The 17,967-nt window shown below is 50.2% G+C and overlaps 1 protein-coding gene across 1 annotated transcript in view; it reads left to right on the plus strand.

Moving 5' to 3' along the window:
• The window catches only part of SLC13A3 (solute carrier family 13 member 3), a 49,170-nt gene extending 47,698 nt beyond the window's left edge, over positions 1–1,472 (plus strand). Inside the window, exon 13 of the mRNA XM_077252774.1 lies at positions 80–1,472. Coding sequence (XP_077108889.1) covers positions 80–253 — 174 coding nt within the window. The 3' untranslated portion in view covers positions 254–1,472. The remainder of the gene's footprint in view (positions 1–79) is intronic.
• The last annotated feature ends 16,495 nt before the right edge of the window (positions 1,473–17,967 follow it).

Genomic DNA, 17,967 nt, shown 5'->3' on the forward strand with positions numbered 1-17,967 from the left:
ATAAAACTTAATGAAATAACTGATAAGATTGTGCCACTGTTATTATTTTAATTTTGTTTTTATTTTTTTATTTTTATAGGCTAGAACTGGACTATTGATGAACCTGATGGGCGTCCTGCTTCTTAGTTTAGCCATGAACACTTGGGCCTCTAGTTTATTCGAGCTGGGCACATTCCCTGACTGGGTCAACATACATTCGGATAACATTACTACCTTAGCTGCTACTACGTATAACATGACCACTGGGGGATAATAATGAGAACCTCACACCTCCATCGACCATGATGACAAAGACTGACATCATTGACACTAATGTTGAAATAAGTTTGCCTGCAACTTCAAAAACAAAATGGCTGCTCTGTAACCTCCACTGGGTCACTTTCAAAGACTACAGTATTTTTAGTATTTGAATGTCTCTCTAATTGTTACACAATTGTGTATATAGTTCAAAATTGCAATAAGATAGTAGTCGCATAGTGAAATAAGGCTACATGTATCTGAAGTATCATATACCTCAGGTCCACTGTTCATTCAATGTGAACTCTTTCTCATTGGATAGGATACCATGGATAGGATGAAATAAAAATACCTTAGAGCATTATAAGGGACCATGTCCATCTTGAGTAGTAGATTAACTTTTTAGGTAGCATCAAGAACACCCATCTTTAAGGATGTGTTGGGAATCAAACTGGTGAAGGACTAATCTTGGTCAATGAAAGGTCCTTGTAAGTCCAACAGTAGATATCGCTTTAAATGTGTCTTTAAAAGATGTGTTTTCCAAGAAGTCATAGATATCTCCATCAAGGAAATATGTTATCTTTTCTAGTGAGCCTTTGTGGTCAGTTTTTTTTTTACCACAAATATTACATCTTGATTTGGTGAAAAATACCTTAGTAGCCCAGGCCTCAGAAAGTCCACTGAATGGACCTGTTAGGAATTTACAAAGAAAATAAAGTTCTTTGGATCTTTCGTTATTCTGGTTCCATCACAAAAGAAAGGCCTATGGGCTTCTTCACCTTTCATGGTGGAAGATAAGGGAGGAATGACCCTCAGGATCATTCCTATTTCCCTGTGAGAAGGTAGCCCGCTGTATTCTTTACACATTGGGTCTGATTGGGCCAGAAAGAACTGTTTTTCTTCATCACCATTGTCCTGTCATCTGCTAAGTTGATACCTATGTGTCCACATGTAATGGTGTCGCTAAATAGAAAACAGAGTATTTGTGTGTCCTACGGCTGCCTTCGCACATTGCGAACCCTCCACATTAAAGGTGTGCCTGCGATGTGGACAAAACTATGCTGACATACTGTAGATATAAGCTAAAAACAATTTCATTGTTAATTGTCATGTGGTTATGCAGCTAAAGGGCACCTTACCAAACAGACATTAACAGTCAATCATTTTCGTTCATTGGGTTTGTAACATGTGATACTTGCCTAAATGATGCAATTAAAAGGTGTAGATTTGTAAAATATATTGTGTTGTATTATATGATGTATTATATTGGATGATTGGTTTATTTTTCATAGCTTATTTTTGAGATTTTACTATGTTGCAATAATTGATTGAAACTTTTTGTTTTTTTGTTTGTGTTTAATATGTTGATTGTGGCAAGTTTTATCCAATGTATTTCATAAATTACTGCGATGCGTAAGCCTCATTCAATTAAACTTAATGCAGCCATATTTTAGGGCCAGACTGGGGACTGAACTATAGCCGGCCATACACATGTGATGGCTGTCGGCGGAATGATGCTTTGACCGATTGTTTTGCCGTCAGCCATCTTGACTGTGTCTCTCATGCACAGGAGTGTTTGTTTGGCTGAGCATTCCAGTGATCTCTATGAGAGAGTATAGGCCCCGTCTCACATAGCGATTTACCAACGATCACGATCAGCGATACGACCTGGCCGTGATCGTTGGTAAGTCGCTGTGTGGTCGCTGGGGAGCTGTCACACAGACAGCTCTCTCCAGCGACCAACGATCAGGGGAACGACTTCGGCATCGTTGAAACTGTCTTCAACGATGCCGAAGTCCCCCTGCAGCACCCGGGTAACCAGGGTAAACATCGGGTTACTAAGCGCAGGGCCGCGCTTAGTAACCCGATGTTTACCCTGGTTACCAAAAAAACAAACAGTACATACTCGCCTTTCGGTGTCCCTTGCCGTCTGCTTCCTGCTCTGACTGAGTGCCGCCGTACAGTGAGAGCAGAGCGCCGCGGTGACGTCACTGCTGTGATCTGCTCTCACTTTCCGGCCGGCAGTCAGTCAGAGCAGGAAGCAGACGCCGGGGGACCTGACGGACATCAGATGGTAAGTATGTACTGTTTGCTTTTTTTTACATTTACGCTGGTAACCAGGGTAAACATCGGGTTACTAAGCACGGCCCTGCGCTTAGTAACCCGATGTTTACCCTGGTTACCAGTGAAGACATCGCTGGATCGGTGTCACACACACCGATTCAGCGATGTCAGCGGGACCTCAACGACCAAAAAAAGGTCCAGGCCATTCCGACACGACCAGCGATCTCACAGCAGGGGCCTGATCGCTGGTACGTGTCACACATAGCGAGATCGCTACTGAGGTCGCTGTTGCGTCACAAAACTAGTGACTCAGCAGCGATCTCGCTAGCGATCTCGCTATGTGAGACGGGGCCTTATCTCAGAGAGGAAATAATGATCAGCAATCTGAAATCGGACATGCCAGATCTTTAACTCTCTGATAATCAGGTGTCAAGGGCCCCCCACACACATTAGTCCGTCTGCCAAACCAATCGTTATCGGCAGTTTCATCTGACATTCATCTACAGTAATGTGTATGAGGGGCATTAGATTATGTTTATTTCACTTGTGTATGTAATGTGTTCACCTTACGATATATCAGTGAGGCTTTTTTGTTGGTTTCAATCTTGACGGCTGCTATTGTGGACATTCCATGTACAGTATTTGGTGACTATATTCTGCTATAGATACTTATGGTGTTTATATTTGTATTTACCTTGTTCTTTCTGTTTAGTGGGTGAGAAAACCTTAAAACGAGTCAGTCAGCCCCTAAACACATTTCACACTAACTACATTGCCACGTGGGGGGCTTATCCCTATTAAATATCATAAATGCTGGATATTTTTAGTTTACTAATATTTTCGCCCATTGTGGAGAAAAAGCTCTTTATCCAATATGCAAATTCAGGTGCACGGTGCGCGCTTGGCGTGGCTGAGTAGTTCAGTGCACTGTTCCATACTCTGATTTAGCATGCCTATCTGCCTTTCACTCTCATGTTGATTGACATCGATCGATCACTTGCCCAAGGCGAGAACTGTTTGAAAAGAAATTTCATGTATGCCCTAATTTGCACACTGAATAAATAGCTTTTTCTACATAACATAAGGAACATTTATTAAACTAAAAGTATGAATTTAGTAGGTAATTAAATTCCTATATGGCTATGTAGTTAGTTTGAAATGTGTTTGGGGGCTGACAGATTTACTTTAATAGGGGTTCAACTGACCGAGGCTGAGTTGTATCACACAACACAGCTCATGGACAAGAGTGGCGCTGTTTTTTCATACAAACCCTTAAATGTGAACATTAAATGGAGAAATAAATTAAATTATTGCTACATGTATTGACTGTGTGTTACTGATTTTGATGAAAAATCCAATAATCTAGAATCTGATATTCCAGAATTCCCCGCAATCTGCCATTGCACATAGGGTCTTGCAAGCTTACTGTGGAGAATTTACGGTCATCATATGTCTCTTACGTGGTGACTCTGCCATCATCAACGCTCGCTGACTATAGGAGATGGGCGGCACTTCTGGAGCCATCACAGCTATGGACAGGACACAACTGGAATGAGGGACAGAATTAGACTGTGCACTCTGCCAAAAAGCTGCTGTGTATGCTGCACCCATATCTGTGGGAGTACTCTGCCTTTAAGCCTCTGTATGTACTCCTAATCCCCTGCCTGTGTGAGTACTGTGCCTTTAAGCTTGTGTGTGTACTCTGCAACCCTGCCTGTGGGAGTACTGTGCCATTATGCCTCTGTGTGTACTCTGCAACCCCAGCCTGTGGGAGTATTTTGCTATTAAGCCTCTGTGTGTACTCTGCACCCCGGCCTGTGGGAGTACTGTGCCTTTAAGACTCTGTGTGTACTCTGCTGCACCACCTGCAGGAGTACTGTTCCAAAAAGCCTCTGTGTACTCTGCAGCCGTGTTTGGTCTACTTGTGTGCCAAAACAATTTTTCTACTCTGCAGTCTTCTTTTTGTGAGTAGTGTGTCTAAAAAAAATTGTAGTATCCAGCCATCTCTTTCCCATCTGTGGGCCGAAAAAATTATTTTATTCTACCGCCGTGTCTATATGAGTAGCATTTCTAAAAAGTTTTTCTACTATGCAGCTGTCTCTTTCCCATTTATGGGCCCCCCAAAAAATTTCATTCTACCTCTGTGTCTATACAAGTACTGTTTCTAAAAAAATATTCTACTATGCACCCATCTTTCCCATTTTGAGGGCTGAAAAAAATATTTTATTCTACCTCTTTGTCTATAGATTAGTGTATCTGAAAAAATGTTCTACTCTGCAGCCATCTTTTTGTGAGTGTCTAAAAAAGAATTGCAGTATGTAGCCTTTTCTCTCCCATTTGTCTACCAAAAAGCCTCTGTGTGTAAAGTGCCATAATAAAGCTTCTGGGAGTAATCTGCCAAAAAGCCTGTTTGTACTGTACCAAAAAGCTTCTTGGAGTACTGTGCCAAAAAGCCTCTGTGTGTACTGTGCCAGAAAGCCTCTGCGAGTACTCTGCAACCCTGCCTCTGTGTGTATTGTGCCAAACAGCCTCTTGGAGTACAGTGCCAAAAAGCCTCTATGTGTAGTGTGTGTGAGTTCTCGCCCACCTCTCTGTGGGAGTACTCTGAAAAAATCCTCTGTGGGGGCACTCTGCAAAACACCCACCTTTAGAAAAAAAAAATTTGGGTAGGCGCCAAAACATTGTGAATGGAAAATAGAACAAACAAACTGCGGTGGAGTTTAGCAATGGCTGGGTGCGTCTGGTATACTTCTATAGTCAGCCAAAGGTACAGACAAATCCTGTGGGATCTACGCCTGGTTCATTCTAATGAATGTCAGTTTGCCCATGATGGCTGTGGAAAGACTGCCTGTGCCTGTCTGTGATCACACCTCCTACCGTGCTAATAACCCTTTCTGACAGTACACTTTCTGCAGGGCAGGCCAACACCTCCAAGGTTTAATGGGCAAGGTCAGGCTGGGTGTCCAATTTGGAGATCCAGAGGTTAAATGGGGCAGACACATCAGTCAGTACGTGGAGACGTGTGGACACATATTCTTCCACCATCTTGTGGAAAGTGTCATGCTCATGTATTTGATCCCTTGAGCTTGTGTTTTGTGCAGGGCTGCCACTAGAAATTTTGGGGCCCCATACTGGCAAAATTTCCGGGGCCCCCTTGAGACTCCGCCCAGGCTCCACCCCAGCCCCGCCTCCACGCTCCACCCCTCAAACTGTCCACAGTCCCACCGCTCTCTCTTGGAAAAACTCCACTTCTCACCTATCACACATTAACAGTTCCCATCACCAGATCACACATATATAGTCGGCAGCTTTTGTTTTGGCCAAAAGATTTTTTAAGCCTCCAAAATGACAAGGTAGACACTTTTGGCCAGGCCCTACTCTACTGTAACCTATTAAATATTTGTTAAAATATGCAGTACAATTTAGGTATATTTTTATTTTTCAATTTGTAAAATGACCTATAATACCACATACAAGGAACAAATACCACAGCACCATGACCAGACACCATATCACCACAGTGACCTATAATACTATCTACAAGGCACAAATACCGCCACACCATGACCAGATGACATATTACCACCACAGTGATCGAATAATATCAAATACAAGGAACAAATACCACAACATCATGACCAGACGACATATTACCAACACATAGTGACTGAATACTACAATACTGATCAATAATAAAAACAACCACAATACTATCACCATAAGTGCCATTATACACAGGAGATCTGTACTTAGTATGCAGTGTCTGTGTACAGGTAATACAGTGATCACCAGTGACATTATACACAGGAGCTCTGTATATAGTCTATAGGTAATCCAGTGATCACTGGTGATATTATACACAGGAGCTCTGTATATAGTATACAGTGTATAGTGTCAGTGTATAGGTAACACATTGACTCACCAGTGACGTCTCTAGGTGAAGTCCTTCATCTTTCATCCCGCACAGACCGCCATCACTTCATGCAGCCAGGACTCGTTTCTGCAGGAAATAACACCGTTATCTCGAGTTCCACTTGCAGAACACATTACTTAATTTTCCCAACTTCTACATTACACCACATGAAGAAGGCGACATAGTGTCACTCTACACAGTAATAGGACCGCCCCTCCATTTAAAACAGTGTACTCAAAAAATAAAATAAATACATCACTGCAGTAATAATATCCCTTAATTAGCCCCTATGGTAATAATATTCGCCATCCTGGCCCCGTGTGTCTCATTCCTGGCGTCAGCCATATGTTCTCCCATCCTGCCCTAATGAGTATCCATCCTGCCCCATATGATCTCCCCATCCTGCCCCATCTGTCTCCATCGTATACATCCTGCCCCATGATCCTGCCCCATCTGTCTCCAATCCTGCCTCCAGTGTCTCCAATCATGCCCGTATCACCATTCTGCCCCGTCTCCAATCATGCCCCCATTTCTGCAATCATGCCCCCTGTGTCTCAATTCTGCCCCATCTGTTTCCATTCCTGCCTCATCTGTCTCCAGTCATGCCGCCATGTCTGGCATCCTGCCCCTGTGTCTCCAATCATGCCCCATTTCTCCTTTCTGCCCCTGTGTCCAGCTTTCTGCCCCTGTGTCCAGCTTTCTGCCCATGTCCAGCATTCTGCCCCAATGTCCAGCTTTCTGCCCCTGTGTGCAGCTTTCTGCCCCTGTGTGCAGCTTTCTGCCCCAATGTCCAGCTTTCTGCCCCAATGTCCAGCGTTCTGCCCGAGTCCAGCGTTCTGCCCGTGTCCAGCGTTCTGCCCGTGTCCAGCTTTCTGCCCCTGTGTCCAGCGTTCTGCCCCGTGTCCAGCGCTCTGCCCCCCTGTGTCCTGCTTTCTGCCCCCTGTGTCCAGCTTTCTGCCCCCGTGTCCAGCGCTCTGCCCCCCCTATGTCCAGCGCTCTGCCCCATGTCCAGGGCTCTGCCCCTGTGTGCAGCGCTCTGCCCCCCGTGTCCAGCGCTCTGCCCCCCTGTGTCCAGCGCTCTGCCCCCCATGTCCAGCTTTCTGCCCCCGTGTCCAGTTTTCTGCCCCCCTGTGTCCAGCTTTCTGCCCCCCTGTGTCCAACTTTCTGCTCCCCTGTGTCCAGCTTTCTGCCCCTGTGTCCAGCGCTCTGCCCCCCTGTGTCCAGCTTTCTGCCCCCCTGTGTCCAGCTTTCTGCCCCCCTGTGTCCAGCGTTCTGCCCCCTGTGTCCAGCGCTCTGCCCCCTGTGTCCAGCGCTCTGCCCTCCTGTGTCCAGCTTTCTGCCCCCCTGTGTCCAGCTTTCTGCCCCCGTGTCCAGCTTTCTGCCCCCCTGTGTCCAGCTTGCTGCCCCCCTGTGTCCAGCTTTCTGCCCCCCTGTGTCCAGCTTTTTGCCCCCTGTGTCCAGCTTTTTGCCCCTGTGTCCAGCTTTCTGCCCCTGTGTCCAGCTTTCTGCCCCTGTGTCCAGCATTCTGCCCCCCTGTGTCCAGCGTTCTGCCCCCCTGTGTCCAGCGTTCTGCCCCCCTGTGTCCAGCGTTCTGCCCCTGTGTCCAGCTTTCTGCCCCTGTGTCCAGCTTTCTGCCCGTGTCCAGCTTTCTGCCCCTGTGTCCAGCTTTCTGCCCCTGTGTCCAGCTTTCTTCCCCTATGTCCAGCGTTCTACCCGTGTCCAGCTTTCTGCCCCCCTGTGTCCAGCTTTCTGCCCCCCTGTGTCCAGCTTTCTGCCCCTGTGTCCAGCGTTCTGCCCCCTGTGTCCAGCTTTCTGCCCCTGTGTCCAGCTTTCTCCTCCTGTGTCCAGCTTTCTGCCCCTGTGTCCAGCTTTCTGCCCCTGTGTCCAGCTTTTTGCCCCTGTGTCCAGCTTTCTGCCCCTGTGTCCAGCGCTCTGCCCCCCGTGTCCAGCTTTCTGCCCCCCTGTGTCCAGCGCTCTGCCCCCCTGTGTCCAGCGCTCTGCCCCGTGTCCAGCGCTCTGCCCCCGTGTCCAGCGCTCTGCCCCCCGTGTCCAGCTTTCTGCCCCCGTGTCCAGCGCTCTGCCCCCCTGTGTCCTGCTTTCTGCCCCCTGTGTCCAGCTTTCTGCCCCCCTGTGTCCAGCGCTCTGCCCCCCCTATGTCCAGCGCTCTGCCCCGTGTCCAGGGCTCTGCCCCTGTGTGCAGCGCTCTGCCCCCCGTGTCCAGCGCTCTGCCCCCCTGTGTCCAGCGCTCTGCCCCCCATGTCCAGCTTTCTGCCCCCGTGTCCAGTTTTCTGCCCCCCTGTGTCCAGCTTTCTGCCCCCCTGTGTCCAACTTTCTGCTCCCCTGTGTCCAGCTTTCTGCCCCTGTGTCCAGCGCTCTGCCCCCCTGTGTCCAGCTTTCTGCCCCCCTGTGTCCAGCGTTCTGCCCCCTGTGTCCAGCGCTCTGCCCCCTGTGTCCAGCGCTCTGCCCTCCTGTGTCCAGCTTTCTGCCCCCCTGTGTCCAGCTTTCTGCCCCCGTGTCCAGCTTTCTGCCCCCCTGTGTCCAGCTTGCTGCCCCCCTGTGTCCAGCTTTCTGCCCCCCTGTGTCCAGCTTTTTGCCCCCTGTGTCCAGCTTTTTGCCCCTGTGTCCAGCTTTCTGCCCCTGTGTCCAGCTTTCTGCCCCTGTGTCCAGCATTCTGCCCCCCTGTGTCCAGCGTTCTGCCCCCCTGTGTCCAGCGTTCTGCCCCCCTGTGTCCAGCGTTCTGCCCCTGTGTCCAGCTTTCTGCCCCTGTGTCCAGCTTTCTGCCCGTGTCCAGCTTTCTGCCCCTGTGTCCAGCTTTCTGCCCCTGTGTCCAGCTTTCTTCCCCTATGTCCAGCGTTCTACCCGTGTCCAGCTTTCTGCCCCCCTGTGTCCAGCTTTCTGCCCCCCTGTGTCCAGCTTTCTGCCCCTGTGTCCAGCGTTCTGCCCCCTGTGTCCAGCTTTCTGCCCCTGTGTCCAGCTTTCTCCTCCTGTGTCCAGCTTTCTGCCCCTGTGTCCAGCTTTCTGCCCCTGTGTCCAGCTTTTTGCCCCTGTGTCCAGCTTTCTGCCCCTGTGTCCAGCGCTCTGCCCCCCGTGTCCAGCTTTCTGCCCCCCTGTGTCCAGCGCTCTGCCCCCCTGTGTCCAGCGCTCTGCCCCGTGTCCAGCGCTCTGCCCCCGTGTCCAGCGCTCTGCCCCCCGTGTCCAGCTTTCTGCCCCCGTGTCCAGCGCTCTGCCCCCCTGTGTCCTGCTTTCTGCCCCCTGTGTCCAGCTTTCTGCCCCCCTGTGTCCAGCGCTCTGCCCCCCCTATGTCCAGCGCTCTGCCCCGTGTCCAGCGCTCTGCCCCCGTGTGCAGCGCTCTGCCCCCCGTGTCCAGCGCTCTGCCCCCGTGTCCAGCTTTCTGCCCTCCTGTGTCCAGCTTTCTGCCCCCCTGTGTCCAACTTTCTGCTCCCCTGTGTCCAGCTTTCTGCCCTCGTGTCCAGCGCTCTGCCCCCGTGTCCAGATTTCTGCCCCCCTGTGTCCAGCGCTCTGCCCCCCCTGTGTCCAGCGCTCTGCCCCCTGTGTCCAGCGCTCTGCCCCCCTGTGTCCAGCGTTCTGCTCCTGTGTCCAGCTTTCTGCCCCTGTGTCCAGCTTTCTGCCCCTGTGTCCAGCTTTCTGCCCGTGTCCAGCTTTCTGCCCCTGTGTCCAGCTTTCTGCCCCTGTGTCCAGCTTTCTGCCCCTATGTCCAGCGTTCTACCCGTGTCCAGCTTTCTGCCCCCCTGTGTTCAGCTTTCTGCCCCCCTGTGTCCAGCTTTCTGCCCCTGTGTCCAGCGTTCTGCCCCCTGTGTCCAGCTTTCTGCCCCTGTGTCCAGCTTTCTCCTCCTGTGTTCAGCTTTCTGCCCCTGTGTCCAGCTTTCTGCCCCTGTGTCCAGCTTTCTGCCCCTGTGTCCAGCGCTCTGCCCCCCGTGTCCAGCTTTCTGCCCCCCTGTGTCCAGCTTTCTGCCCCTGTGTCCAGCTTTCTGCCCCTGTGTCCAGCTTTCTGCCCCTGTGTCCAGCTTCCTGCCCCTATGTCCAGCGTTCTACCCGTGTCCAGCTTTCTGCCCCCCTGTGTCCAGCTTTCTGCCCCCCTGTGTCCAGCGCTCTGCCCCCCCTTTGTCCAACGCTCTGCCCCCTGTGTCTAGCGCTCTGCCCCCCTGTGTCCAGCGCTCTGCCCCCCGTGTCCAGCGCTCTGCCCCCCTGTGTCCAGCGCTCTGCCCCCTGTGTCCAGCGCTCTGCCGCCCGTGTCCAGCGCTCTGCCCCCCTTGTGTCCAACGCTCTGTGTTGTGAACTATACTTCTTGGCTCCCTCTTGTGGTCACTAGTGATTTGGCACTTGGATTGTCTTTTACCAGGTTTGTACTCACCTGCTTCGTTAGGCCTGGGGTGTTGCTATTTAAACTTCCTGGATTCTCAGTCCAGTGCCTGGCATCGTTGTAATCAGTTCATTTCTGTTTGCTCCAGTCTTCAGGTCCTGGTTCTTTGCAAGATAAGCTAAGTCCTGCTTCCTTACTTTTGTTTATTTGCTTTGTTCTTATTTTTGTCCAGCTTGTACAAAATGTGATTCCTGATATCGCTGGAAGCTCTAGGGGGCTGATATTCTCCCCCCTCACCGTTAGTCGGTTTGGGGGTTCTTGGATATTCAGCGTGGATATTTTGCAGGGTTTTTTGCTGACCATATAAGTCATCTTACTATCTTCTGCTATTTAGTCAGTGGGCCTCTCTTTGCTAAAATCTAGTTCATTCTTACGTTTGTCTTTTCTTCTTGCCTCACCGTTATTATTTGTTGGGGGCTTGTATTTCTTTGGGGTCTTTTCTCTGGAGGCAAGAGAGGTCTTATTTTCCCTGATAGGGTTAGTTAGTTCTCCGGCTGGCGCGAGACGTCTAGGATCAACGTAGGCACGTTCCCCGGCTACTGTTAGTGTTTGTGCTAGGATCAGCTATATGGTCAGCCTAGTTACCACTTCCCTATGAGCTGGTATTTATGTTTGCAGACTTTGCTTAATCTCTGTGATCTCTTGCCATTGAGATCATAACAGTATGCCAGGCCGAAATAGTTAATGCATTGCAGAAGTGGGATTAAAAGAAAAGGAGTTCTGAGCTTTTTGTTTTTTTTTCTCTCCTCTTTCTTCCTTCCCCTTTTTCTCAGAGTGGCTGTGAGCTTGCTGCAGACATGAATGTTCAGACCTTGATTACTAGTGTGGATCAGCTTGCTGCACGAGTGCAGAGCATTCAGGATTTTGTTGTTAGCAGTCCTATGTCTGAGCCTAAGATACCTATTCCTGAGCTGTTCTCTGGAGATCCATTTAAATTTGGGAATTTTAGGAATAATTGTAAATTGTTTCTATCTTTGAAACCTCGTTCGTCTGGAGATTCAGCTCAGCAAGTTAAAATTGTTATCTCCTTTTTGCGTGGCGACCATCAGGATTGGGCTTTCTCGTTGGCGCCAGGAGATCCGGCATTGGCGGATGTTGATGCGTTTTTTCTGGCGCTCGGATTGCTTTATGAGGAGCCTAATCTTGAAATTCAGGCAGAAAAAGCTCTACTGGCTATCTCTCAGGGCCAGGATGAAGCTGAGGTGTACTGCCAAAAATTTCGGAAATGGTCCGTGCTTACTCAATGGAATGAATGTGCTCTGGCCGCAAATTTCAGAAATGGCCTTTCTGAAGCCATTAAGAATGTGATGGTGGGTTTTCCAATTCCTACAAGTCTGAATGATTCTATGGCGCTGGCTATTCAGATTGATCGGCGTTTGCGGGAGTGCAAATCCGCTAATCCTCTCGCGGTGTTGTCTGAACGGACACCTGTCTCAATGCAATGCGACAGAATCCTGACTAGAACCGAACGACAAAATCATAGACGTCAGAATGGGTTGTGTTTTTACTGTGGTGATTCTACACATGTTATATCAGCATGCTCTAAACGCCTAACCAAGGTTATCAGTCCTGTCACCATTGGTAATTTGCAGCCTAAATTTATTTTGTCTGTGACTTTAATTTGTTCATTGTCTTCCTACCCTGTTATGGCATTTGTGGATTCAGGTGCTGCCCTGAGTCTTATGGACTTGTCGTTTGCCAAGCGCTGCGGTTTAGTCCTGGAGCCTTTAAAAATTCCTATTCCTCTCAGAGGAATTGATGCTACGCCACTGGCGGAAAATAAACCGCAGTTTTGGACACAAGTGACCATGTGCATGACTCCTGAACATCGGGAGGTGATTCGTTTTCTTGTTCTGCATAAAATGAATGATTTGGTCGTGTTAGGTCTGCCATGGTTACAGACCCATAATCCTGTTTTGGATTGGAAGGCTATGTCTGTGTCGAGTTGGGGTTGTCAGGGAATTCATTGCGATTCTCCGCCGGTGTCTATTGCTACTTCTACTCCTTCAGAGGTTCCTGAGTATTTGGGTGACTATCAGGATGTATTCAGTGAGTCCAGGTCCAGTGCTCTTCCTCCTCATAGGGACTGTGACTGCGCTATAGATTTGATTCCTGGCAGTAAATTTCCTAAGGGACGATTATTTAATTTGTCTGTACCCGAGCATGCCGCGATGCGTTCTTATGTCAAGGAGTCTTTGGAGAAGGGGCATATTCGCCCATCCTCTTCCCCTCTTGGTGCGGGATTCTTTTTTGTGGCTAAGAAAGACGGGTCTTTGAGACCTTGTATAGACTATCGGCTTCTGAATAAAATCACTGTTAAGTTTCAGTATCCTTTGCCACTATTGTCAGACTTGTTTGCTCGGATTAAGGGTGCCAAGTGGTTCACCAAAATAGATCTTCGTGGTGCGTACAACCTTGTGCGCATTAGGCAGGGAGATGAATGGAAAACTGCATTCAATACGCCCGAAGGTCATTTTGAATACTTGGTGATGCCCTTTGGGCTCTCTAATGCTCCTTCAGTGTTTCAGTCCTTTATGCATGATATCTTCCGGAAGTATCTGGATAAATTTATGATTGTTTATCTGGATGATATTCTGGTTTTCTCGGATGATTGGGATTCTCATGTAAAGCAGGTCAGGATGGTGTTTCAGGTTTTGCGTGATAATGCTTTGTTTGTGAAGGGCTCAAAGTGTCTCTTTGGAGTGCAGAAGGTTTCCTTTTTGGGTTTTATTTTCTCCCCTTCTGCTGTGGAGATGGACCCAGTCAAGGTCCGAGCTATTCATGATTGGACTCAGCCCACGTCTGTTAAGAATCTTCAGAAGTTCTTGGGGTTTGCTAATTTCTACCGTCGCTTTATCGCTAATTTTTCTAGCGTTGTTAAACCTTTGACGGATATGACCAAGAAAGGTTCTGATGTGGCTAATTGGGCCCCTGCAGCCGTGGAGGCCTTCCAGGAGCTGAAGCGCCGGTTTACTTCAGCGCCTTGTTTTGTGCCAGCCTGATGTCTCACTTCCCTTTCAGGTTGAAGTGGATGCTTCTGAGATCGGTGCTGGGGCTGTTTTGTCGCAGAGAGGCTCTGGTTGCTCTGTGATGAGACCATGTGCCTTTTTCTCTAGGAAGTTTTCGCCTGCTGAGCGGAACTATGATGTTGGTAATCGGGAGTTGTTGGCCATGAAGTGGGCATTTGAGGAGTGGCGTCATTGGCTCGAGGGTGCTAAGCATCGTGTGGTGGTCTTGACTGATCACAAAAATCTGATGTATCTCGAGTCTGCTAAGTGCCTGAATCCTAGACAGGCTCGTTGGTCATTGTTTTTCTCTCGTTTTGACTTTGTGGTCTCGTACCTGCCTGGTTCGAAGAATGTTAAGGCTGATGCTCTTTCTAGGAGCTTTGTGCCTGACTCTCCTGGAGTCTCGGAGCCAGCTGGTATTCTTAAAGAGGGAGTAATCGTGTCGGCCATATCTCCTGATTTGCGACGTGTGTTGCAGAGATTTCAGGCTGGTAGACCTGACTCTTGTCCACCCGACAGACTGTTTGTTCCTGATAAATGGACCAGCAAAGTCATTTCCGAGGTTCATTCCTCGGTGTTGGCAGGGCATCCGGGAATTTTTGATACCCGAGATTTGGTGGCTAGGTCCTTTTGGTGGCCTTCCTTGTCACGGGATGTGCGGTCATTTGTGCAGTCCTGTGGGACTTGTGCTCGGGCTAAGCCTTGTTGTTCTCGTGCTAGCGGGTTGCTTCTGCCCTTGCCCGTCCCGAAGAGGCCTTGGACACACATTTCCATGGATTTCATTTCTGATCTTCCGGTGTCTCAAGGAATGTCTGTCATCTGGGTGGTGTGTGATAATTTTTCCAAGATGGTCCATTTGGTACCCTTGCCTAAGTTGCCTTCCTCTTCCGATCTGGTTCCTTTGTTTTTTCAGAATGTGGTTCGTTTACACGGCATTCCGGAGAATATCGTGTCCGACAGAGGATCCCAGTTTGTGTCCAGATTCTGGCGATCTTTTTGTGCTAAAATGGGCATTGATTTGTCGTTTTCATCTGCCTTCCATCCTCAGACTAATGGTCAAACGGAGCGAACTAATCAGACACTGGAGGCTTATTTGAGATGTTTTGTTTCTGCGGACCAGGATGATTGGGTGACCTTCTTGCCATTGGCGGAGTTTGCCCTTGATAATCGGGCTAGTTCCGCTACTTTGGTTTTGCCATTCTTCTGCAACTCTGGTTTTCAGCCTCGTTTCTCCTCGGGTCATGTTGAGTCTTCTGACTGTCCTGGGGTGGATTCCGTGGTGGATAGGTTGCAGCGGATTTGGAATCATGTGGTGGACAACTTGAAGTTGTCACAGGAGAAGGCTCAGCGTTTTGCCAACCGCCGCCGCGGTGTGGGCCCCCGACTTCGTGTTGGGGATTTGGTTTGGTTGTCTTCTCGGTATGTCCCTCTGAAGGTTTCCTCTCCTAAGTTTAAGCCTCGCTTTATTGGTCCTTATAAAATTTTGGAAGTTCTTAACCCGGTTTCTTTTCGTTTGGATCTTCCGGTGTCGTTTGCCATTCACAACGTGTTCCATAGGTCTTTGTTGCGGCGGTACGTTGTGCCTGTGGTTCCTGCTGTTGAGCCTCCTGCTCCGGTGTTGGTTGAGGGCGAGTTGGAGTACGTGGTAGAGAAGATCTTGGATTCTCGTCTCTCTAGACGGAGGCTTCAGTATTTGGTCAAATGGAAGGGCTATGGTCAGGAGGATAATTCCTGGGTGGCCGCCTCTGATGTTCATGCGGCCGATTTGGTTCGTGCCTTCCACGCTGCTCATCCTGGTCGCCCCGGTGGTCTTGGTGAGGGTTCGGTGACCCCTCCTTAAAGGGGGGGTACTGTTGTGAACTATACTTCTTGGCTCCCTCTTGTGGTCACTAGTGATTTGGCACTTGGATTGTCTTTTACCAGGTTTGTACTCACCTGCTTCGTTAGGCCTGGGGTGTTGCTATTTAAACTTCCTGGATTCTCAGTCCAGTGCCTGGCATCGTTGTAATCAGTTCATTTCTGTTTGCTCCTGTCTTCAGGTCCTGGTTCTTTGCAAGATAAGCTAAGTCCTGCTTCCTTACTTTTGTTTATTTGCTTTGTTCTTATTTTTGTCCAGCTTGTACAAAATGTGATTCCTGATATCGCTGGAAGCTCTAGGGGGCTGATATTCTCCCCCCTCACCGTTAGTCGGTTTGGGGGTTCTTGGATATTCAGCGTGGATATTTTGCAGGGTTTTTTGCTGACCATATAAGTCATCTTACTATCTTCTGCTATTTAGTCAGTGGGCCTCTCTTTGCTAAAATCTAGTTCATTCTTACGTTTGTCTTTTCTTCTTGCCTCACCGTTATTATTTGTTGGGGGCTTGTATTTCTTTGGGGTCTTTTCTCTGGAGGCAAGAGAGGTCTTATTTTCCCTGATAGGGTTAGTTAGTTCTCCGGCTGGCGCGAGACGTCTAGGATCAACGTAGGCACGTTCCCCGGCTACTGTTAGTGTTTGTGCTAGGATCAGCTATATGGTCAGCCTAGTTACCACTTCCCTATGAGCTGGTATTTATATTTGCAGACTTTGCTTAATCTCTGTGATCCCTTGCCATTGAGATCATAACAGCTCTGCCCCCTGTGTCCAGCGCTCTGCCCCCCTGTGTCCAGCGCTCTGCCCCCTGTGTCCAGCGCTCTGCCCCCCGTGTCCAGCGCTCTGCCCCCCTGTGTCCAGCGCTCTGCCCCCCGTGTCCAGCACTCTGCCCCCCGTGTCCAGCGCTCTGCCCCCCTGTGTCCAGCGCTCTGCCCCCCGTGTCCAGCTTTCTGCCCCCGTGTCCAGCTTTCTGCCCCCGTGTCCAGCTTTCTACCCCCCTGTGTCCAGCTTTCTGCTTCCCTGTGTCCAGCTTTCTGCCCCCCTGTGTCCAGCTTTCTGCCCCCGTGTCCAGCGCTCTGCCCCCCTGTGTCCAGCACTCTGCCCCCCTGTGTCCAGCTTTCTGCCCCCCAGTGTCCAGCGCTCTTCCCCCCTGTGTCCAGCGCTCTGCCCCCCTGTGTCCAGCGCTCTGCCCCCCGTGTCCAGCTTTCTGCCCCCCTGTGTCCAGCTTTCTGACCCCGTGTTCAGCGCTCTGCCCCCCTGTGTCCAGCTTTCTGCCCCCCAGTGTCCAGCGCTCTGCTCCCTGTGTCCAGCGCTCTGCCCCCCTGTCCTTTCTGCCCCCCTGTGTCCAGCGCTCTTCCCCCCTGTCCTTTCTGCCCTCCTGTGTCCAGCTTTCTGCCCCCCTGCGTCCAGCGCTCTGCCCCCCTGTGTCCAGCGCTCTGCCCCCCTTTGTCCAGCGCTCTGCCCCCCTGTGTCCAGCGCTCTGCCCTGGGCCCCCCCCCCCGGATCGCCGCTCTCAATTAAAAAAAAAACAACAAGTTCTACTTACCTCCCGCGCTCCTGCTCTCTCCAAGCAGCTGCAGCGTGCATGCACGCTGCGGCTGACGTCAGCTGCCAGCCTCAGATTGGCTGGCGGCTGTTAACTATTGATGTGCGGGCGCGGGCCCGCACGTCAATAGCGCTGCAGCGCCGGCCGCAGCTAAGGGCCCGGTTCAGCCTGCGGCTGCCGGTAGGGGCCCAGTGGGCAGATGAGACGGGGCCCGATGCGGGCCCCCTCTGCCCACCGGGCCCCATACGCCAGTCACAGCTGTAATGCCCTGATGGCGGCCCTGGTTTTGTGGTCGGCTTCTCTTTCTGCTGAGCAACAGGAGGCACACCTTTTCTCTTAGTGAGTTCTCTTTTGTGGCTGCAGTCTGTCTAGCTTATCACAGGTGTTTTCAGTTGTCCCCCTATACCTCTTTTAGTGTCTATCCTATTCATTCCGAGTGAGTTGCTACACAGGCATAACTTAAATGCTGCCTCCTGCTAATAGGGACAGTATAAGATGGTAGGGCTGGATTTTGCGATGTGCTGAGTAAGGGTACCGTCACACTCCGCAACTTTCCAACGATCACGACCAGCGATACGACCTGGCTGTGATCGTTGGAAAGTCGTTGTGTGGTCGCTGGAGAGCTGTCACACAGACAGCTCTCCAGCGACCAACGATGCCGAAGGCCCCGGGTAACCAGGGTAAACATCGGGTTACTAAGCGCAGCACCGCGCTTAGTAACCCGATGTTTACCCTGGTTACCAGCGTAAAAGTAAAAAAAACCAAACAGTACATACTCACATTCCGGTGTCCGTCAGGTCCCTTGCCGTCTGCTTCCCGCTCTGACTGAGTGCCACCGTAAAGTGAAAGCAGAGCACAGCGGTGATGTCACCGCTGTGCTCTGCTCTTACTGTACGGCCGGCACTCACAGTCAGTGCGGGAAGCAGACGGCAAGGGACCTGACGGACACCGGAATGTGAGTATGTAC

Source organism: Ranitomeya variabilis, chromosome 4 (genome assembly GCF_051348905.1).
Source record: "Ranitomeya variabilis isolate aRanVar5 chromosome 4, aRanVar5.hap1, whole genome shotgun sequence".
Classification (NCBI taxonomy): Eukaryota; Metazoa; Chordata; class Amphibia; order Anura; family Dendrobatidae; genus Ranitomeya; species Ranitomeya variabilis.